At 39.5% G+C, this 24,170-nt stretch overlaps 2 protein-coding genes across 2 annotated transcripts in view; one reads left to right on the plus strand and one right to left on the minus strand.

Annotated features, from left to right (window-relative positions):
- cav3.1.L (caveolin 3, gene 1 L homeolog) overlaps positions 1–5,361 on the plus strand; it is a 40,035-nt gene extending 34,674 nt beyond the window's left edge. Inside the window, exon 2 of the mRNA XM_018259029.2 lies at positions 3,219–5,361. Coding sequence (XP_018114518.1) covers positions 3,219–3,560 — 342 coding nt within the window. The 3' untranslated portion in view covers positions 3,561–5,361. The remainder of the gene's footprint in view (positions 1–3,218) is intronic.
- Positions 5,362–14,594: 9,233 nt separating this feature from the next.
- oxtr.L (oxytocin receptor L homeolog) overlaps positions 14,595–24,170 on the minus strand; it is a 44,295-nt gene continuing 34,719 nt past the window's right edge. Inside the window, exon 2 of the mRNA XM_018259030.2 lies at positions 14,595–15,510. Coding sequence (XP_018114519.1) covers positions 15,260–15,510 — 251 coding nt within the window. The 3' untranslated portion in view covers positions 14,595–15,259. The remainder of the gene's footprint in view (positions 15,511–24,170) is intronic.

Raw genomic sequence — 24,170 nt, forward strand, 5'->3', positions numbered from 1 at the left:
TTCATGTGAAAATTCACGAACGCGATTCAATTCGAGGAGAAAAAAGTTTCTCTAGTTTCCTAGTTCCAGTTTTTTCCCATAGACTTCAATAGATGTTTCATGTGATAAACTGTGAGACAAGTGTAGAGGTCCATAGGGTTAACTTTCCCTATGTTCTGAAAATCTCCTTCTGGGTGGAAATCCCCTTGTTTGGGAGGGAGAATGTTTCCTTTTTCTGGTTAAAGTGTGCCCCTGGCAGTATTTGGCCAGGAGGTGTCACTGTTAAATAAGTCTTTATGTGCTCTCCCTCTTTTGCCTTCCACTTTAGTTGGGAGTGGATGTAGCTGGGTGACTGGAACTTAGGCCTCAGTAAAGAAAAGGCCCCAAGGGTTTTGAGGCCCTTGTTGAACTTAGGGATAGAGGGACCCAGAAAACCATGTGGACCTTGGCCAGGGTGAGGTCTGGAGCCCAGAGGCAGCAAAAAGGTAAGGGAGCTGCCTGGTGATCTGGCTTTGTGTACTCAGCTTTGAAGCTGAAGGGAGTTATTGGAAGTCTCCTGTGTGTGGTCCCTTGTGTGAGAATAGGTGTTTTTTATGTGTCTGCTACATGGGAGCAATTAACTTGTCCAAAGGAAATGAACTTTGGGACAGGTAGCACTACCTGGGGTATATCAAGAGCTCTTGGGTAAGGGACTGAACAGTGATTCATGTTGTCCTCCCAGAGTGGAGTGTGGGACTGTGTCCTGGGAGAGACTGTGCCAGCAGTTGGGAAAACCACATGGGTACCATGTGCAGGGTTGTATTGTTTGTCAAAGAGGTTCAGGCTGCCTGATCGCCATAGCAACTGCCAACAAAGAGTTACATAAGATTTCCTGAATTAAATTCTCAAATTGCATCTCATCCATGAATTTTCACGTGATATACCTTTTTCTCACTGAATTGAATCTGTTCCTATATTTGATTTCCTACTGAAATGTGAATTTCATCTTAGAATTTTGATTTTACAAACTGACACTCAAGTTCCTGGCCCATTGACAGGATAGGGGGAGTCCAAAGGAAAGAGATACCAGTTTAAAGATTTAAAAACATAATATATTGCCATTTAAAATTTCAAGTATAAAAGAGTGAATTTACCAGTTATTCCAAATAATTCCCTTTTTTGAAAATGATTTCCCTTTTCTCTGTAATAATAAAACAATACCTTGTACTTGATCCCAACTAAGATATAATTAATCCTTATTGGAAGCAAAACCAGCCTATTGGTTTTATTTAATGTTTACATGATTTTCTAATAGACTTAAGGTATGAAGATACATATTACAGAAAGATATGTTATCCAGAATACCCCAGATCCCGAGCATTCTGGATAACAGGTCCCATACCTGTATTATATATTTAGAGTATATCATTGTATTATATAATTACATGTTATATAACATATATAATCATATATATTTTTTTTTTCTCAGTAGCACCCTGTCAGTATGGAGCATGCACTTCTTTGTGCATATAATTAGATTAGTTAGTGGCTTTTTTTCCTTCTAGCATTAAAAACTCAACTGGAAATTGAATAAAACCTAATACTGAGAGAGAACTGAACTTAGGTGCTTAGGCGTCTGCTCAGATAATGACATTGGTATTTCACAGACTCCCTTAATCAGATGTGATCTTTCCATGAGTTATGCTACCATCCACACACGTCTTTGATCTGTTCTACATGTAAGTGAGTGTAATGAAGCCTGTCAGTGACCTGTATTATTTACTTTCTATTATATTTAGCCTTTAATAAGAACAAAGAAAGCTTAACCATTCATTTTCTGTAAGGGGCCTGACTGAGAACATATTTGCATAATGGTCCATTGCTTCTCTCATCATCTTGGGTGGATTGTTACCAGCTAGGGCATCTCAATGGTCAAAGTCAAGATTTAATTTGAGCAACTTTTCGTATTCATATTTCATATTCCGTGTTGTGTGATACACAACACCCACATTGATTTAAGCCATGTCTAAACATTCAATGTGCAGGAACTCTTTATTTCTCTCTTTTTTTTTGTGCTTACCAAATACTAGTACACTTAGAAAAAAGGTCTTCTTTCAAGATAGATGATGATAAATAGATAGATAGATAGATAGATAGATAGATAGATAGATAGATAGATAGATAGATAGATAGATAGATAATGGATGGATGGATGGATGGATGGACGGATAGATAGATGATAGATAGATAGAAGAAATCTAAATAGATGATAGATAGTTTGACCGATAGATAGATAGATAGATAGATAGATAGATAGATAGATAGATAGATAGAGGATATATAGATGTTAGACAGACAGACAGACAGACAGACAGACAGACAGACAGACAGACAGACAGACAGACAGACAGATAGATAGATAGATAGATAGATAGATAGATAGATAGATAGATAGATCAACAGCAGTATCTTCAAGATAGTATCAAGATATTTCTTAGAGGATGGCCAACTTCAAAATCCTACAAAGCTATCCTCTTCAGTGTCACTTGCTATAGAAGGACTTTTAAGGTCAAATCCTAAATCATAATTATGGTCAGCCCTAGTATATTTAAAGCACTGCTATTATCAATACCATAAAATAATAGCAGACTGTAATATTCTGAAAGGAATATAAACTACAATATCATACAATACTAATTTATTAGTCTTAGAAAGGTTCTATATTTATAACAACAATGTCCTGTTGAAATTATAGTTCTTAATATTGTCCATCTGCTCAGAATGCCAAATTTCCATTGAAATATCAGATGCAAGGTCTCAACCAAGTCTTCTTGTGCTGCTCTGTCTTTTTTATATCTTTTTCCAAATTGTCATTGCCTTTATCTAGCCCATATCTCACCCACCCCTTTATTGTTGGTTTAGCCTCAACTGTCAGAATGTGACCATGAAATGATGGCCACAAGGTCTTTCTGGGGTTTGTATAGTAAATTATTGTGTTGACTTCCCTTGTGGCTATGTAGAACTTTATTTAGCTGAGAGGATATTATTTAGCTTTCTTACAAAAAAACATCTATATATACTGTATATATAACGGCTTTGCATTATTTTCCCTTGATTAATTAACATATCATACCATGGCTTCTAATGTGCATAAATTGTGCCTCTCCCTATTATTTGTAATGTGGCTTCCCCGATTCTTAAACTATAACATTCTCTGGTGTTATATTTAACCAATATGTTTCTTGTTTGCTCTTGTGCAGGTGGATTTTGAAGATGTGATTGCAGAACCACAAGGAACACACAGCTTTGATGGTGTATGGAAAGCCAGTTATACCACTTATACCGTAACCAAATTCTGGTGTTACCGCATCCTGTCTGCTGTCATTGGCATTCCTCTCTCCATTATTTGGGGTTTTATCTTCGCTCTCATTTCCTTTTGCTATATCTGGGCAGCTGTGCCTTGTGTCAAGAGTTACCAAATAGAGACGCAGTGTTTGGGAAGGACATTCTCCCTCTGTATCCATACCTTCTGTGATCCTCTCTTTGAAGCCTTGGGCAAAATCTTCGGTTCCATCAAAGTGACTCTGCAGAAGAACATGTAATACTTGAATATCCTCGTTATCAACCACACCAACCACCTTAAACATTTTGGGAGATAAGCTTGAACAAACACTAAGCTTATCTTCAGAAACCAGCTAGTGATTCATCATACCAAAGTAATATCAATGGGATATTTTGGCCTTATAAAATACATTTTCACAAACCAAAACCTACAGTTGTAAGAATGTAATGCTAAATATTATATCTGATAACGACTGCTTGGATTTTTATCATCATCTTTCTTTCAAAACATCAAATGGCACAAGTCCTTTTATCCAGCAGCGGAAATGTCAGTGGCTCCCCCTATAACTGCCTAATTACTGTGTCCAAATGAATGAGAATTCTGCACACTGTATGGACAATACATGAAAGCTCTTCCAGCATGCAGCTATTAATGTGGTAGACTATGTACATATCTATGACTAATGGATACCACAAAGACAACTTGGCCTGAATTATCATTGGACAATGGCAGTTTTATAGCCTCAGCACTCATCATACTGGAGATTGCACCAAGATTATGGCTTGAAAACTGATGGAAGTCATTGACTGGATCAGATCCAACCCTGTCATTCCACTTACTTGGTTTTGGGCACTGCTGTGGTTCCAGTGATGTGCATTTGGCACAGATTTCCATGTGTCAGAGATACAATTTTCGAGAATTTGGGGGCCTTGGCAATGTAAGATAACTGGGGTCCCCTATAAGTGGGGGGAAACTGCTAATAGTTCAATTTCCTTGATGGATGTATATTAGACATCTTGGATGTATCTGCAGAAATTATCAATCTATTGTTATATAATTTACCCTTTGTGGTTTTACGGATACCTTCCTCAAGGTCAAATGCCCTCTGCCTTACTCTCAAATCAGATATGACTAGTATGTCCATTGTTTTAGGTGGAACCCATGTTAACCTTAGGTCAAAGTAATAGAAATCAGTTGTTATAATAATGAGAGATGCAGAGTTGGTTTAGACAAACCATAAATTGAATCTGTACCAGCTACATGTGAAGTAATGGGAAGAGATACTGTAGTGTGATATAGAGAGAGGAAGCCTGCATAAAAAGATAATAGTTATGGGGCAGTTCCAACAGAAGGACCAGGTATGTTAAGAATGGATTGTAAGGGATGTTGTACTGAGAAAACTGGTAGTGCTTAGTCAACTAATAAAAAATACCTGTGGGTTAGGCTACGGCACACAGAATGGATGGCAAGGACATGAAATTCCAGTATCAATCCTTGGAAGCCTGTCATGGCAGAAAATGTGCATTTTTTTAGGTGGCAATCAGCTGACAAACACCAAGGCCGTTGAATTCTATGAGAGACAGGGGAGGGGGCATATTTGGGCTTATTTTTTATTTATTATTGACACGCCAAAAAGACTATTGGCAAAACTTTTGTGTTCTACCCAATGTGCAACCAGCCTCAGAAGTAAGAAGACGTTAACATTGCCTCTAGCTCTGGATTAATTCATCAGGACAGATAATAACGTTGCCTTGCGTTATCCTTCTGTATATCTTGCTTTGCATGGATGTTGGCAGTTATTTGTTATTTGTACTGCATCAGAGAAATCTGTGAAAAGCAAACAGAACAGACTGTAGGGCAGGAATAGGCTGGATGCTCAGAGAACAGAGATATTAAGTTACCAAAGCAAACTGACAAATACTTTGGAACACAAACACTATTTAAACAGCCAAGTGGTCCCGCAAATTCTTCCAAGTCGCTGCATTTCCCTGATATAAATAACGTAACACATAGGATTTGGTGTTAACAGTCACAGCATCAAATAAACTGCTATCAACATTCTTATGAACTGGAAAATTCTGTGTTGTCACTCATCCATATTTGCTAAAACAAAAACATGTTCCGGATTCGCAGCGTGCGACACTTATTCATTAGCTTCATTCAGATGAAGTTACATATCACATATGCTATGCATTCTTTCATGGTGTCTCATAGCAATAATCACATGAAGAATGAGAACTAGCATGATTCTGGGATACAGCAGAACCTGTTCTTTTTTTTTTGGAGATGTTTTAGAGCTTTCTAGATAATGGGGTTCTGGATAATGGATCTAATACCAGCTAAGTTACTCAAAGCTATACCCAATCATTACAGATGTACGGTGGGATGCTATGAGATTTGAGGACCTTGATAAAATAATTAATAGAGCATTCATAAATGAGCCTACTCAGTCGCAATAAAGATGGATGTGTAAAGGTGGCCATACACGGACTGATAAAAGCTGCCAACAGACCGAGTTGGCAGCCTATTGGCCTGTGTTTGGGGCCCTCTATCAGCCATTGGCCAGATTTCAATCAGAATGGTTTAAAAATCCTGTCAGAGCGAGGAATTCATCAGGTCGTTGATGCAGTCCTTGCTCTGACCACCTGTATCCACATCCTTGTGATCCAACCATTGTGTCCTAGGGCCCAACAATCGGCCTCATGCTTGGCATATTTGTGAAAGATCTGCTCATTTGTTGGCCTCAGCTAATGAGCGGATCTTCAAGTGTATGGCCAGCTTAAAGGACCAGTAACACCAAAATAAAGTGTTTTAAAGGAGAAGGAAAGTCGCTTAGCACTTGGGGTGCCAAATGTTAGGCACCCCCAAGTGAATGTATATACTTACCTATCAGCAGAAAACTGCACCGGCCTGGGGTTATTCCAGCAAGCACCACAGCGCGCTCCTCTTCCAGGTTCTTCTTTCTCTGTGCCGCTGCGCATGCGCATTAGAGTGAAAAAGCTTTTTCGTTTTGCGTCTGCCCAGGGAAATTTGAAGAAAGAAGAAGCCGGAAGAGGATCTATCCGTGGTTCTCGCTGGAATAACCCCGGGCCGGTGAAGTTTTCTGCTGATAGGAGCACCGGCCCGGGGTTTCAGGTAAGTCAATACAATCACTTGGGTGTGTCTAACATTTAGCAAGTGCTAAACGATTTTCCTTCTCCTTTAATGGAATAACAATATAATGCAGTGTTGTCCTGCACTGGTAAAACTGTTGTTTTTGCTTCAGAAACACTACTATTGTTTATATTAATACGCTGCTGTGTGGCCATGGGGGCAGCCATTCAAGTACAGTATACACAGTAAATAACAGATAAGTACTACTATAGTTTATATAAACAAGCTGCTGTTTAGCCATGGGGGCAGCCATTCAATTACAGGATACACAGTAGATAACAGATAAGTTTCGAAGAATTCCAAAGCTTATCTGTTATCTGCTGTGTGTCCTGTGCCTTTTTCAGCTTTGAATGGCTGCCCCCATGGCTACACAGCAGCTTGTTTATATAAACTAAAGTAGAGTTTCTGAAGCAAATATGCCAGTTGTAGCAGTGCAGCGCAACAGTACATTATATTTTCATTACTTTAAAACACTTTAATTTTTTTTGGTGTTACTGTTCCTTTAAGGTGGAGTGCAGGGTGTGAGCTGAGCTGAACCAGGTTTAGCAAGAACTCGCTGTAGCTGGAGAAAGGATGTTTGCTTTAGAAATCCAGGACAATAGAACCAAATTCTGGCCCAAATTATAATTATTTTTAGGAATTTATATTCACTACTGCATGACATTGTTTATTTTAATCATGCCTGTGCTGTGTTCTACTAAAGCCAAACAAACATTTTAATACATCAAACTAAATGGGTTTGCCATGATGGAAATTGTTTAAAGGACAAAATAGGGATCCTACACCCAGGTATTATCTCCTACCTTGCAGTCACATAAAAAGAAGCCTAAGAACAAACAAGTCTGAAATGAAATATAATCACATTACCATTATACCATTAGATTGCTGGACATGGAAATCCCTGCTCTGTGTCTAAATCACTTCAATTACTTAATCTCCTGAAGATGTTTCCTTCTGCATTTTCACACAAAAACATAATTGGAGAGATTTAGATTAAGAGGGCTTTGTCACCCCTGAAAAGTCAGATTTCCCCTGTATCAACATGCCATTGCTCTTAGATGTATACAGTAGGTCTGTATATACAGTATACTAGTATATATTGTACATACGTATACTGGTAGGTACTGCAGCAGCTATATTTATCAAGAGGCATAGTTTTCTCCTTTTTGTATTCTTTCGCTATTTTCTCCTTTTTTCATACTATTTTTTTTTTATTGTTCCTTGTCTCATATTATGGTTCGCCTATATTTCTTCCACAATCTTCTTTTCTTCTTTAACCTTCACTGTCTCCTTATTCCAGTTTCTACCTTGCTTTTTTGTCTTTTCTCCTCTCTTTTGGCTTTACTTCTCACATTCTACAACCTCTCCTCTTCCCATCTTAATCTCAGTTACCCTGTTTAATGCCCTTTAACTTTCCTCTTTTTTTCTCCTTTATTTTTCTTCTGCCCCAGGTCCTGCATGATACACAACAACAACAATAACACTGTACACTTTCCTCTTTTCTCCTATGGCCTGCCTTTCACTCTTTTCCTTTCTCCACTTTTGTCCCCATTCCTTTGTTTCACTAAATTGGAGCTACCATGAAATTGAAAATGTAATATGAGCTTCATGTCATGGAAGTAAGAATTCAATAAATAATCGATAACAAATTCTGTACCTTTCTGAAATTAGATTACTCTTCACTACTCCCCTCTCAGCAACCAGTCTCTGTTCATTCTGCTTTCAGTGGGTTATTTTGATAGACAGGGAACCCATACCATTGCATTTGAACTAACAGTTAATCACATTTTTGTATCCTGCATGTAGAGTGACAGATTGCTGAGAGGGGATAGTGAAGAACACAGTTTTTCTGAAATGGTACAGCATTATTTATTGATTATATTTGGACAGTTTCCATGAGAAGAAGCTCATATAAAATCATATAAAATGTTCACTTAATCTTCCCATCTATTCTTCACAACCATTCTGCCCCCCTTTCCTTTTTACTTGTGCTTTTCTTTCCTTTACCTGCACGAGGTCCAATGATCAAGCACATCATACAATAAGGTCTTGCTGGGATTGGTCAAACATAACTGTTTAAATCTCCCTTGATTCTATTGCAACCTCCCTGCTTGATGGTCCTACTGGAACACTTTATAATGGCATAAGAGCACCCTGTCATTTTATGCCACTGAGGATGAACCATTACTAGGAAAAGAAGGGCCTAATAGGACTAGGACCTACCAGGATATCCCCTGGTTTCCCTATGGTCCAGTCCAGCCCTGCCTTTAAGCAAACAGCTAGCAAAAATGAGTGTCATTTATGAATGTTGACCACAACCTCATTAGGTTGGCCTCACTCAATTGACTAAGCCTTTCTAGCTTCTTTTTTTTGGTAGATAAAGAAGTTTCTGGCCAGCTATTTATCACTGGCTCTGTAATAAATTCTTATTGGTTGATATGGGTTCATGCTAATGCTAAAAATGTGGGATTTCCCCAAAAGAAACCATAACATGTCTGTATCCAGTCTATATCCAAGTTGTATAGTTTTACCCTTTAGAAAATCACTTGTCTTGCCAATCATCTAGAACATACACACACACACTCTGAGAAGCCAAATTATACTTTGAAGGAAGTGAGTTTATTAAAGGTTTTCTTTAAAGGATTTTTTTTAATCTCATTAACAGGAAAGAAAATAAAGCTCTTACATTTACAAATAAAACCGTAAATATTTAAAAGTATTTGTCGCAAAACATATTTATTAAAATATATATATATATATATCTCCACGGTGGTGATTTAGACAATGGACCTTATCGGATGAACGGCATGAATAAGTCCAGTTAATTAACTCTCTGTTGTTCAACAAGTACAGAAAGTTAAAGGACCAGTAACACCAGTTATTCACTGAATTGATATAATTGACATGAAAACTATTTCTATCCTGTACTTGTGCAAAAAGCATGTTCACTGGAGTGTGTTTGCTGTCAGCTGTGAAGCCTGGAGACATGTCTCAGCCTGAATTCAGCTCAGCTTTACAGCCTGGGTCAAAAAACTCTGCAGAATAAAAGGGAAGGTGTTGCTATGTAAAACGAAATCCTGCATGCCAGTACATACATATAATATATATATACATGCATTATCTGTTGTTTCCAGTCCTTTAAGTTACATAATAATATTATCCTTAGAAACATGCACTAGTGCTCAGGGAGCGAATTGCAAAATAAAAACATCTAGGCGGAAGGTAAGATGTTTACTTTATGTATTAAGATAAAGCAGTTCATGCCAATTTACCCAGATTAATTAACTAGGTTTCCCTGTTCTCTGTAACATGTCACATAATGTCTATTATTACATGTATGTTGATTTAGTACTTCCATCGATACACAAGTCCCTGCCCTGGAAGCCTTCAATACTGTTTTGGTGCCTGATACTGTAACTAACATGGAACACCTAGCAGCAGGCTTGGGCAGTCTGCTAACAGAAAGTCAAGATCTCAGCCCTTGTACTATCCAGTCTTAACGTCTGTATACCATAGAATTTAAAGGGGGTGTTTACCTATGAGATAACTTTTAGTATGGCATAGAGTGTGCTATTATGATACAATTTGCAATTGGTTTTAATTTTTTATTATTTGTGGTTTTTGAGTTATTTAACTTTTTATTCAGCAGCTTTCTAATTTGCTATTTCAGCAATCTGGTTGTTAGGGTCCAAATTTGAATAAAACACTGGAATATGAATAGGAGAAGGCCTGAATAGAAAGAGGAGTAATGAAAAGCAGCCTTACAGAGCGTTTGTTTTTTTAAATGGGGTCAGTGACCCCCCCCCATTTGAAAGCTGGGATGAATCAGAATAAGAAGGAAAATAACTAAAAATATATAAAAAATATATATATATAATGAAGGCCAATTGAAAGGTTGCTTGGAATTGGCCATTCTATAGCATAATAAAAGTTAACTTTAAAGGGATTCTGTCATGATGTAGTTTTTATTCCTAAATTACACAGTTTACACTGCAAATAATTTACATTACCATATAAAATTTAATTCCTAATCCATCAAGTGGAGTTTTTTTTGTTAATATTGGTGTGTAGTCTCCATCTCAGGTCATTTTGCCTGGTCATGTGCTTTCAGAAAGTGCCAGCACTTTAGGATGAAACTCCTTTCAGACAGGCTATTGTTTCTCCTACTCAATGTAACTGAATGGGGTCACAGTGGGACATGGATTATTACTAATGAGTGCTGTTCTTGTATGTACCATTGAACTGTTATCTGGTTACCTTCCCATTGTTCTGCTCGAGGGGAAAGGGAGGAGGGTGATATAACTCAAAATTGCATTGCAGCAGTAAAGATTGATTGAAGTTTATCAGAGCACAAGTCACATGACTGGGGGCAGCTGGGAAACTGACAATATGTCTAGCTCCATGTCATATTTCAAAATTAAATATACAAAAATCAGTTTGCTCTTTTGAAAAACAGATTTCAGTGCAGAATTCTGCTGGAGCAGCACTATTAACTGATGCATTTAAAAAAAAAACATGTTTTCCCATGATAGTATCCCTTTTAAGGTGAACCACCCCATTAAATGAATCATTTGCATCAGAAACTGTCAGTGGTTATACAATAATACATCCTGCTTAAGTAGGAAGTGAACTATAACAAATAGTACATGCCTTGACGCAGAGCAAAGCTCAATATCAGTACTGCAGGCAGCTTGTTTCAATTCAGTTAATTAGAGTTCCCTCTGGGATTTCTAGCAATAGATATTCAGTTTCAAAATAGTTCATCTGAAGAGCTGAAGACAGTTGTCAGGTTCATAACTTTAGCACAGGAATATTTAGCATCCCCCCCCAGCATCCCATGACAAGCACTAGCTTGGATTTTAGTTCAGCCACCGAATTAAAGAAGAGCAACAACCAAGCTGCAAATCTCCATACTAAGTATATTTTCCTGCATATATTCATCCAAAATCATAGTTTTTATTAAATATTAGGTTTATTTTATATATATTTTATATACATACATATATCTAAAGAACATAGAAATATACACTCTATAACTACATTTTCTGGCGGTTACATTACATTTGGAAGGAGGTGTAAAAATAATGTGCTACTCTTCTTCAGGCCTATTTCTTAGTCTCTGCTTTCTCATACCCACAGTTGCCATAAGCTGAATAAAATTCCCAGAGCATCCAATCAGTACGCAGAACTTTCAGCTGTCTGAAAGCAAACATTGGATTGGTTGCTATGGGTTATTAGGCCTGGAAAATGACCCACTAATGTAATATCATGAAGCTGGTGGGGCATTTGTGATGTAATGTTCCACCTTTTGGTAAGAAAATATCTCATCTTTACCAGCATGAATTGCATTGCACACAAACGTACACCCCGAAATAGAAAAGTAGGAACAGTTTTGTTTATTTATAAATACTTTGGCTTTGTACTTCAGTTGCAAAGAAGCAGAAATATCTGTTTCCCTTTCCTTCGGGAGACCTAAATAACTGTCAGTAATGTGGCAAACGGCCAATAACCGCACTCACAGGTCTCAGAGAAGAAGTGCATATGTAGAGAAAGAAAACACCAGCACTAGGGGTCTTTTTTGCATCACAAAAGCAATATATTGTGTTGCATGAAAAACCGACGTTTCGGTCCCTATTGGAAAAAGAACCTTGAAAAAAGTCCCAATAGGAACAGAAACGTCGGCTTTTCATGCAACACAATATATTGCTTTTGTGATGCAAAAGGACCCCTGGTGCTGGTGTTTTCTTTCTCTCTAAAAATCTATCTTTGTAATTTCTTTAAGGTTTCATAGATAAACCCTTTTGTTAAGTGCTTCCTTTCTTTAATTTATTAACTTACATTTCTTTAATTAATCATTTTGAGGAAAAAAGCCTATTTCTGTGATCATTGCACATTGGATGAGACTGAGCAGTGCAGGGAGATGGGCTCCAAGATTTTCCTATGCTTCTAACAGAACACCTGCATTATAGCCAGCAGGAAAAATGATGCATTAAAAGTGTCTTTTACTAAAAATATCATACTTTAAAAAAAAAAAAAAAAAGTAAGTAGCAAAAGTGTATTTTCGTCCCCGTTTAAGGTCTTGGCTTTCAGTTGCCTCTATTTGGACTTGGGAGTTCAAAAATCAAAAAAGAGGCTTATCAGAAAGAGCGAGGGCATCCAAGGTGATGGTCTTGTTGTATCTTGCTGTGGTCAGGGTAGATTTAACAATTTTAATTTTAAATATGTGGAGTTATACAATAGTTATCATTCCGCTCATTCTGGCTGGGACTCTCTTTAGATGTTGATAGTTGTAGTCAGCTACTCGATACATAGGTAATCCCCAAATTGATATCATGTACTGAAACATGTGCACAAATTGACTACGACTTCAGTTACAGGTTTTGCCCAAATATTTAGACCTTTACAGAAGATTATATACCTGAAACCTAGAGCAACTATGAGAAAGGCATCCTAAGGGCTCTCACTCATGAGCGTTTTTACCTGCACTCCCCTGCGTTCCGTTTTTCGGCGTTCAGCCGCAGGGGAGCGCAGGAATAGACGCATTTCATTATTTCAAATGGGGCTGTACTACGCGTGTAGGCGCCGAACGCAGGAAAAATCTCGGCGCCTACATGCGCCTGTGTGAGTACAGCCCCATTTGAAATAATGAAATGCGTTTATTCCTGCGCTCCCCTGCGGCTGAACGCCGAAAAACGGAACGCAGGGGAGCGCAGGTAAAAACGCTCATGAGTAAGAGCCCTAAAGGAGGCAAAGCACTGAAACATGGAATGTTTTGATACTATAGCCCCTAAGTCTTAATGATTGGAAGCTGCTCAGGATCTACCTCTCTATCTGCACCTGTATTTCCAATCTGCTTCCACTCTCTTCAAATCCAGTGGCAGAGCTCAGTTAATGGGAGAAACTGCTTCAGTGAGAGCTCCCCACCATTTCCCACTTTCAATCAAGGCTGGAGGGCTGTTGTGAGTGGGCTGCCACTTATCTGCCTCTTGGATACTGAGTGCCATGTGTGTGACTGATATATTTTATTCTACTTAATGCACTTCTCTTGCTCTTAATAAGACAATCAGCCTGGGAACCAATGTCACCTTCCACTCTGCCTGTCTATAAGGAGTTTCATGTATTGCAGGTATAAGCAACTTTCCACTAGCAAATCTCATTGAGGTATGTATTTTTGGGGCAATTCTAAATAGAAATATGCCTCAATTGCATGACATACAATAAAGTATAACTTGGGAGGGTTGCTGGAATAAACACAGTAGTGTGACCGGGCAGAAGTGTTCTGAAATGTCCTTGCAAGGAGACCAGCTCAGGTTCTCACATTTTAAGACCCTTCTATTCCTGTGTATTCGTATGTACTAACCCTTAAGCAGATGGAATTTAAGCATTGAGTATCATGTCTGGGTTAATTAAAGTGCATTACTGCCGGGATGGGGTTTTGTACATTGTTACTAAGGACTCACACATTAAACCACTTCAGTGGGATGCAATTGTTTCAGATCCCAGTCATATCTAATAATATTATACGGCAGCCACCTGGTCGGACCTACAGTGTGCTAGACTTAGGGCTCTCGGGCTTGTAAAAAAAATAAAAAGGGGACTCCAGGATGGGTGAAAAGTTGTAGCAAACCATGGCCACTTTAAAGTCAATGCTCATTTTGTTAATGCTTCAACACACAAAAATAACCAATTAAGCTTGATATCTTGACATTTTGATGTTACTCGTGTAAAATCGGGAACCCTATATTTATACCATTGGTTGGGATGTAACACAGCAGGGTTTGAGGGTAATAAATGGTGGCAGGGTTTCAACAGGAAATGGTTGGGACATAAGTGAGGCCAAAGATCATATGGATTTAGTTCCATATAGATGGATGCCATTGCACATAAATATACAGAGCCACCATCAGAAATCTTAGGGCACCACATGACTAAATGGTTGGGGAACCCATGAGTAGCACATCAAGCCACTTATAAGCACTTCTGGGCCCAATAATGTCTGGGAATTGTAGGATCCCCATGAAGTGAGACCCTAGCCAGAGCCCAACCCAAGTCCAGGGTATAAAAAACCATTCTGGCTCCGACATATTTCTAGTATGTTAATCATCTCCGAAGCAGAAGCCAAATGGTATTAAAATCAGACATTACATTGGATTTAGAGGCATTGGAAGTTATCCTGACTTGACTCTGAGTTACATTACATGGCAATGACCAGAAAGTTGATCAAATGGAACCACAAAGTTACAAACATTTGCTCACATCTTACTGGGATTCTATTTTTAGGTCTGTTAGCCTGTTGGGGGCAGATATTTTTTTTATGGGACCAAAGATTGGTATAAAACTATTCCCACGGACACAAATACATAAGAATGAATGAAGACATTCAGTCCCTCAAGGATTAAACACCACCTCTCTCTCTCTCTCTCTCTCTCTCTCTAGCAGCTGTTGGATTCCCAGAATCCTTTCTGCATAATGGGAGTTGCTGTCCCACAAAGATCATGGTGGGGCACAGGTTTAAGACTTTCCTGATCAGTTTGATTGCGGCACTTGGACTCTTCCCATATCTGCCGATAAGTAGGTTTATATCTGGCCCATTTTGGGAGCAGGTATCAGCAATAAGCTCATTGTTATAGGGGAAAAAAATGACAGCTCTGCTATACAGTAAGTGATACAGTAGCTTTAGTTACAGGCAGGGGCACAGACAATGCCTTCCCTGTACTGAAACCACTCACAGTCACAAGTCCCTCTCCCCAATGCTAGTCTCAGACAGATTTCTTCCTAAAAGTCCTTGGGGTTTGTTTGTCGTTGTCAGGCAGTAGAGGGCTGGGTGATGCTCTTCTGACTGGAACTCTTGCGGCTGAGCACAAAGGTGGAAGAGTTGCTTTTCCTGCTGGTGCTCATGTCGCTGCCCTGCTGGCCGGACTTCAGGTAACGAGCGGAGCAGCACAGAAAGCGCTGCAGAAGGTCGTGGAAGAGATGCCCAGTGAAAAGCATGTAGATCCATGGGTTGCAGCAGCTGTTCAGACTCCCAAGCAGCATGGCGATGATAAACAGAGAGGCTGTGGAGAACAGAGAGAAGGCAAGAGGGTTACAGCTCTTCTTCATCATCTCACTATTACCTGGCAGCTGTCAAATGAACATATTAACACTAGTTAGCACGATAATGCAGGGTTACAAAAAATGTGTTCATACAAGAAAGGTAGAAGAGGTAAGAACCAGAACATCAGCATATGATTATACAGGCATGTGTTCCATTATCTGGAAACCCATAATCCAGAAAGCTCCAAAGTACAGGGAAGGACTCAATTTTAATCAAATAATTTGACATTTCAAACTATCTTTTCTTTATTCTTTGTAGTCATAGAACAGTGCCTTGTACTTGATCCAAACTTAGGTATAATTAATTAGTAATGGAAGCAAAATAATCCTATTTATTTAATGTTTAAACTACTTTTAAGTAGACTTAGGGGCAGATTTATCACGGGTGGAATTTCGAGGTGATAAACTCGAAATTTGAATAAAAAAAACCAACCGAAATGTATTAAAAAAATTAATTCTTTTAAATTCAAGTGAATAGGCTGTATTGAATTTTTTTTAAAAAAAAAAATAGTTCAAATCAAATTTGATCGAATACGATCCGAATTCGATTCAAAGTATTTTAAACAATAAAAACTTAGATTTCCATCAAATGTCTCCAAATAGGTTCTAGGAGGTTCCCCATAGGCTAAAACAGCAATTTGGCAGGTTTTAGATGGCGAATAGTCGAAGTCGAATTTCTAAAGAGAATGTACATGATACATTTTTCGTTTTTTTTTTTTCAAATTAAAATCGAATTTGGACTATTCCCTAGTCGAAGTACACAAAAATTAGCTTGAAATTCGAATTTAAAAATTAGATTTTTCAATTTGACCCTTGATAAATCTGCCCCTTAAAGTATGGAGATCCAATTTACAGAAAGACACCTTGTCCGGAGAGTCCAGGTCCTCATAATAGGTGCCATGCCTTTATCTCCCCTTCTCCCCCCTACCTTCCCCTATAAGGGCTCTTACTGACGAGCGGTTGTAGCTGCGCTCCCCTGCGTTCCGTTTTTCTGCGTTCAGCCGCAGGGGAGCGCAGGAATAGACGCATTTAGCTTTTTTCAATGGGGCTGTACTCACACAGGTGCGTGTAGGCGCCAAACGCAGGAAAAATGCAGCATGTTGCGTCAAATAAAATTATGTTTTTCAGATGATTTCATCTCTTCCTAACACACTCCAATGTTATTTCATGGTTTTGCTATTGCAGGGGACGTTATTAAACATCTTTTCCACTGTCATTTATAATCATTTGGTTGATGTAACTTGGCTGGGTATTTAACTGCCCCCTGATCTAGAGATAACAGTCTATGAGAGTTAATTGGAGATCAGCATTCAGCTAATTACTGCAGTTCACATTGGCGTGGGAAAGGGAGGGCTAATAAAAGAAAGAAAACTAGTTATTTTAGTTAACTGCTATTAATTGTATAGGTTGTACTCCCATTAAGGAGACACAGTGACAGCCCGAGCCCTGCTTCTCTGCAACTATCACCCAGGCCCCTTGTCTCCAGGTGGTTTATATAATGCGGGGAGTGAAGTCACAGGGGTTATTTATAAACCCTGGGCAAATTTACTCCTGGATTGCAACACAAGGTTAATTTGCCCAGAGTTTATAAATGATCATGTAACAGATTCCAGATTGGAGCAGACGGCACTGGGAAATATGTCACTGTGTGCGGCTCCCATAGTTTGATTCGGCTTAAGGCTGGCCCTGTCCCTATCACATACTATGGTCGATTTTAGAGCCAATTAACCTGCCGTATGAATTGGATACAGCTATCCATTATCTGGAAACCCATTATCCAGAAAGTTTCGAATTACGAGAAGGCCATCTTCCATAGATTCGATTAAAATCAAATAATTCAAATTTGTAAAAATTATTTACTTTTTCTCTAATAATAAAGCAGTACCTTGTACTTGATCCCAACTAAAATGTAATTAATCCTTATTGGAGGTAAAATAATACTATTGAGATTAATTAATGTTTAAATGATGTTTTTAGTAGACTGAATGTATGGCGATGACAGAAACATCCCTAATCCGGATAACAGGTCCCATACCTGTAGCTGTCTGCTGTTGGTTAGTGTTGTACATATGGATGCTGGGAGCTATAATTCAGCCGCACCTACAGGGCCACAGGTTAAAGATCATTGTTGTATAGTAAACCTTTAATTGGCATTTCAGAGGCAATGGTCTGCACGGCTCATAATCAAGGGAGAAGTAGGGTTTTTTACTGTTCTGGAGGGTAAGAGCCCTAAGAAAATCATATAGTCTGACAGGTAGTGATCGGTGAATTTATATTGCAGTCACGAATTTGCGGTGAATTGCCTGTTTTGCTGCTGGCTAATAAATTTGCGAATTTGCAGCAAGAATTTTCTGGTCGAAAATTCGCCCGCATTGAAAAAATTTGGATGCCGGCGACGTTTTCACCAGCGTCCAAGTTATTCCGACGCCGGCGACGGTTCCGACGATAAACAGACGCCCATTGACTTTAATGGGCGCTGGCATCAACTTTGACGCTGGCGCCCATTTTGACGCCAGTTTCGCAAATTTCGCACGAAATTCGTGGCAAAGCGAAACGGGACAAATTCGCCCATCACTACTGACAGGCAGCAAATGATTGGTTGACTGACAGGCTGGGAATGCATTGCAATGGAAAAGACTATGCAATGCAATGTGACTGGCAGGCTATGAATCCACTGATGTTTGATTGGTTAGAAACTACTTTTATTTGGTGTTCAGGTGCAGGTGGATGAGTGGGGTACAGATGCATGAAGAAATACTAAAGAGCTGTTGTTAAGGCCCTGGATTCCTTAGTAGATAATAAAACAAATACAATTCACATACAGCCTATAAATATGATAATGAATTATTGATAGGGATGCCACCTGGTTGGCAACTTATTGGGCAGTAAAAATTATTTTTGATGCTAATATTAATAATAATAGGGAAGAAAGATAAGAGTTAGGTTATTATTTTAGTCCCAGAAATGTAGGGGTGCTTGTAATTTAAAGGGGATGTTCTCCTTCCAAACACTTTTCAGATTCTTCCCCAGAAATAAAGACTTTTTTTCTATTACTTTCCATTATTTATTTTTTACTGTTTTTCTAAAATCTAAGTTTAAAGTTGAATGTCCCTGTCTCTGGTGTTTGAGTCTGGCAGATCAGTAATTCAGGCACAGACTCTAAACTGTTACAATTTTGCAACATTTAGTTGATCCATTTCTCAGCAGCATCTCTGGAGTATTAGCAACTATTGTATCAATTCTAACAGCTGCCTGTAATGAAACCCAGAGATTCTCCACAGCAGGGACAAAGATAAGACATGTATCAACTAAATGCATCCATGTAGAAGTTTACAGGGTCGGCGACCCCCCCCCCTCCCAGAGCTGCTTTAAAAAAAGAAACTTTACACTTCAATATTAGAAAAATGGTGACACATAGAAAAAAGAAAGTAATTGGAAAAAGCGATGATCAGAAAACAACTAGTAGTTTGAAAGTGAACAACCCCTTTAATCTAAAACTGAACAAATGCCCTACATTTCCTGAGCTTCTCTGCCACTGCCAGCAACAAGTTCCAGCAAAGGAACATCCATGTGATCCCTGTAGGTGGCAGTGTGCCCCAATTTAACCTTCCGCAGTTCATTGACTCTATAGACTAATCTAATTGAGATAATGACGCAATAACAATAAAACATTTATAATTCCCAGTACATATTCCATAGTGATAAAGAGATAGTAATGCTGGTAACAATTATTATAACACACAAACACACAGAAATATGAGACGGTGCAAGCTAGGGTTTATATAATACATATAAGTGCCTTTTTTTCTGCAAGGAAAGGGGATATTAAGAGCCAGAAAAACAATACGGTTTCAAATATGTGTTTTGGACTTCTCCGCAGACACTTTCTCTGGCCGGAGATTGTGCATTCCAGGACCATATGTTTTACAGCATCTGTGGCTTTAGCCATTTTTTCCTTCCCGTTTTTCTTGCCATTTGGACTGAAAAGTGACCCTGCCGATTGCATGCAAAGCTCATACTGGCCTTATAGTGTCAGTGACATGGTGGATCAGCGTTACCAAGTATTTTGTGTGTGTTTGGGAGTCTGGGAGATGTTACGTGGTTTCTGGTGAATGGAAAATAAAGCATCTATGTAACGGGCATCACTAGCGAAATATCATTTGTTGGATGTCAGACCTGTTTGTTCAGATCCTTTTCTGAACTGCTAGTGGTTAGATGAGTAGGAGGTTACAGTAAACAAGAATCACTACAAGACAGACCCCTGGAGTGGGAACTGACCTGCAGAATGGGAGCAGTGCTATATCTTTGTGTTGTGAATACAGATCTTACAACTGGAGCCCCAACACAGACTGGTGCATGACCAGAACCTGAAGTACAGGTAGTGTGACCCTAAGCATTGTTAAAAGGGCATGTAAAGTATAAAATAGAATAAGGCTAGAAATGCTGTATTTTGTATACTAAATATAAACATGAACTTACTGCACCACAAGCCTAATCGAACAAATAATTTTTGCTTTCAAAGTTGGCTACAGGGGGTCACCATCTTGTAACTTTGCTAAACATCTTTGCAAGACTAAGACTGTGCACATGCTCAGTGTGGTCTGGGCTGCTTAAGGATCGTCATAAACAAAGCTGCTTGAGTTCTGCATGGCTGGGAAGTAAGGCGGGGGCTCCCCCTGCTGTTCATAAGTATGATTGTTTCCCTGCTCAGCAGTTAGGGACCGTCTGACAATTCCTATCCACAGCAGTAAATGAAGGGAGAAATGAAGGGAGAATTTCACTGCATACAGTCAGGTTTCTTATCAAAACGGTACGCATTTTTTAATTAAAGTATATTGGAGATAGGTTTCTTTTGAATTTAAGAAAGTAAAAATGGAATTTCATTTTTTTTGCCTTTACATGCCCTTTAAACTGCTAGCATACCTAACCAAGATTCAAAAAGAAGAAAGATGGGGAAAAAAGTTGTGAGCACCAATTTTTACCACACCCTAATTACCATGTCCATTTTACAAAATTTGTCAGGTTATGAAAGTTTCAACACATTTCTGAGAGTTTAAGTGCAATTTTTTTATGTGTAACAGTTTTGCTTATGAAGGTGAATTGCCCTTTAAGCTGTGAGTCTCAGTTCTCCCAAGAAACTTGCTTCTCTTAAATAGTTACAAGTATTCCTTTGCTTATCTTAAATTGTTACAAACGTATCCAAGTGCAGCTGCTGAGTGTTCTGTGCTCTCTGCCAAAAAGCCTCTTATTTTAATTGTTTCAGTAACTTTGCAGGAGATCAACGAGAAAGTCGGGACATTTCAGCAAGAAACCCGGGACTGCTGGCTGAGCTGTCAAAATCGGGACTGTGCTGCAGAAAACAGGACAGTAGGGAGGTATGTGCTAGATTAATGTTGAGGTGTAGTTGAGAGGTAGACAAGGATATTCGGTGTGGTACCTCCTCCCTGCTAGCAGCTCACTGGGCAGGGGGCGGGGCTCTGACACAGAGAGGGTGGGGTTGTGATGCAGCGGGGTGGACCATGATGTCAGGGGCGGGTCTATGATGCAGCATTCACCAATTGGACGATCGATGTGTCAATCATGGGGAATCCTGCCCCGGTTTTCCTAATTTGAAAAACCATGCAGGAAGTTTTGATCAGGCAGCCCTTCAAATTACCGGGCACAGTCACTAGAAGTAAATAAAAATGGCAGATGATTTTCCCAGGGAGAAAAATAACCAAATGTAAAGCATGCACTGAATGTAGTACTTTTTGCAGGATTCAGATTTGGTTGGATCCTTTTTGTTCCGCAGAACCAAATGTGACTTTAAATTGACTTTTAGTATGACGTAAAGAGTGGTACTCTGAGACAATTTGCAATTTATTTTCATTTTTTATTGTTTCTAGTTTTTGAGTTATTTTGCTTTTTATTCAGCAGCTCTCCAGTTTGCAATTTCAGCAATCTGGTTGCTAGGGTCCAAATTATCCTAGCAACCATGCATTGATTTGAATAAGAGACTGGAAAATGAATAAGAGAGGACCTGAACAGAAAGATGAGTAATAAAAAGTAGCAATAACAATGAATTTGTAGCCTTACAGAGCATTTGTTTTTTAGATGGGGTCAGTGACCCCCATTAAAAGCTTAAAAGAGTCAGAAACGAAAAAAGTATTCAAAAACTATAAAAAAGAAATAATGAAGGTCATTTGAAAAGTTGCTTAGAATAAGCCATTCTATAACATACTAAAAAATTAACTTAAAGTTGAACCACCCTATTTAAAGCACTGGGCAGCTGAAAGCAACATCTTTCCCACATGAAACTTCTTTTGGGGGGAGGGATTTAGCTCAATTTTGAATGATGAATTAGGTTCCAGATTCAGATGAATCTTATATGGAGGATTTGGAATTTGGTCACTTTGATTTGCTGCATCTCTAGTAGTTAAACGCATACCTCCCAACATATGAAAATCAGAAAGAATTTGAACATTTGACCATGTCCATTTTGTGGCCACACCTCCTTTTTTTTACAAAATTTGACATGTTTTATGTGTTATTACAGTTTTGCTAATGAAGGTGAATTGCCCTTTAAGCTGTAACTCTTGGTTCTCACAAGAGACCTGCTTATCTTAAAGGGATACTGTCATGGGAAAAAAGTTTTTTTTAAAAACGCATCTGTTAATAGTGCTGCTCCAGCAGAATTTTGCACTGAAAGCAGTTTCTCAAAAGAGCGAACAGATTGCTAGACATATTGTTAGTTTCCCAGCTGCCCTCAGTGATGTGACTTATGCTCTGATAAACTTCAATCACTCTTTACTACTGTACTGCAAGTTGGAGTGATATCATCCCCCTCCCTCCCCCCAGCAGCCTAACAACAGAAAAATGGGAAGGTAACCAGATAGCAGCTCCCTAACACAAGGTAACAGCTGCCTGGTAGATCTAAAAACAGCGCTCAATAGTAAAATTCAGGTCCCCATGCGACACATTCAGTTACATTGATTAGTAAAAACAATAGCCTGCCAGAAAGTAGTTCCATCCTAAAGTGCTGGCTCTTTCTAAAAGCACATGACTAGGCAAAATGACCTGAGATGGCGCCTACAAACCAATATTACAAATAAAAAAAATACACTTGCTGGTTCAGGAAAGAAATGTTATATTTGTAATTAGATTTTTAAGTTTAATTTAGAAATAATAACTAAATCAGAAAAATCATGACAGAATCCCTTCAAATAGTTACAAATGTATCTAAGTGCAGGTGCACTCTCTGCTAAAAGCCTCTTTTATATATTGTATCTTTTTCAGGCATCAGTGCAGGAGATCAAAGAGACATCTTAAGGTGGCCATACACGGAGAGATCCGCTCGTTTAGCGATGTCGCCAAACAAGCGGATCTCTCTTCGAAAGAGTGGGCAATATCGGGCTGACCCTAGGGCCCAATGATCGGATCCTAGGGAACGGGCGGTCGGATCGCGGGACCGCATCAACGAACAGTCGGGCAGATCTCGATCGGGGAAGCCCGTTGGGGGCCCCCATACACGGGCCAATAAGCTGCCGACTCGGTCTGTCGGCAGCTTTTATTGGCCCGTGCAGGGTCGGACTGGGGGGCCTGGGGCCCACCGGGACTGCTGTCCAGGGCCCCCCAGCCCCCGCGTCCCCCGCGTCCCCAGCCCCCACATCTCCTTGCTGCGGCGCCAGCGCCGCGCTCCCCTTTGGCGTTGTCCCACGCCGGCGCGCATGCGCAGACGGCACCCGTGCCGACGAGAATGCGCAGACAGCGCATCGCGCTGGCTACGTTTTTTTTTTTTAACTACTACGATTGGGGGTCTGGCCCGGCGGGGCCCCTTGAAGGTCGGGGCCCACCGGGTATTTTCCCGGTGTCCCGCCGGGCCAGTCCGACCCTGGGCCCGTGTATGGCCACCTTAAGGGACATTTCAGTAAGAAACCATGACTGTGGGCTGAGCTGTCAAAATCGGGACTGTCCAGCAAAATATGGAGAAAAGTATGGGGCCGCAAGAAAGCAATGCATGTAGTGGGGTGTCCTCTGTCTGATTTGGAAGCAGGTGGCCTGTTTTCCCAGCCTCTGTGATTTAAAGACAATGTAGACCCTGCTGTGTCACCCTCCTGGCACCAGGATTGATCTCTGTTATTGTTCTGCTCATTGCCCTTGACTCGTGTGCCAGGAAGCCGCACTGTGATCTATGTGACTGGTACCGGAGCCACTATAGCCTGCATGAAAACAGGGTTCAGACTGGGCTGGGCAAAACCAGCTTTATGTATCATCTCTGTTCAGAGCCTGCACTGCACTTTATCTTTATGCCACATCTCCACCAACGAATTCAGGATCCAAACTCCAAACATCTTACAATAACTCAGCCAGCACGCTCGCATTAAGTTAGGATTTGTAATAACACTTTCTCCCACATCGATCTCAGTGGTTAATCAGTGGGCGACTGTTTTTATATTTATGTTTAGGGCACATTAAACCCTTCCTTAATAGTGAACAGTTATTATAACAGGGAAACTAAAATAAAGTGAAAATGTGGGTTCATTAGCACTATACAAATATGTTCCTAAATGTAAAAATGTTAAACTATTGAGAGTTTGTTCTTCACTGTGTATTATTTTAAACAGCCTCGAAGCATCAGCAC

Source organism: Xenopus laevis, chromosome 4L (genome assembly GCF_017654675.1).
Source record: "Xenopus laevis strain J_2021 chromosome 4L, Xenopus_laevis_v10.1, whole genome shotgun sequence".
Classification (NCBI taxonomy): Eukaryota; Metazoa; Chordata; class Amphibia; order Anura; family Pipidae; genus Xenopus; species Xenopus laevis.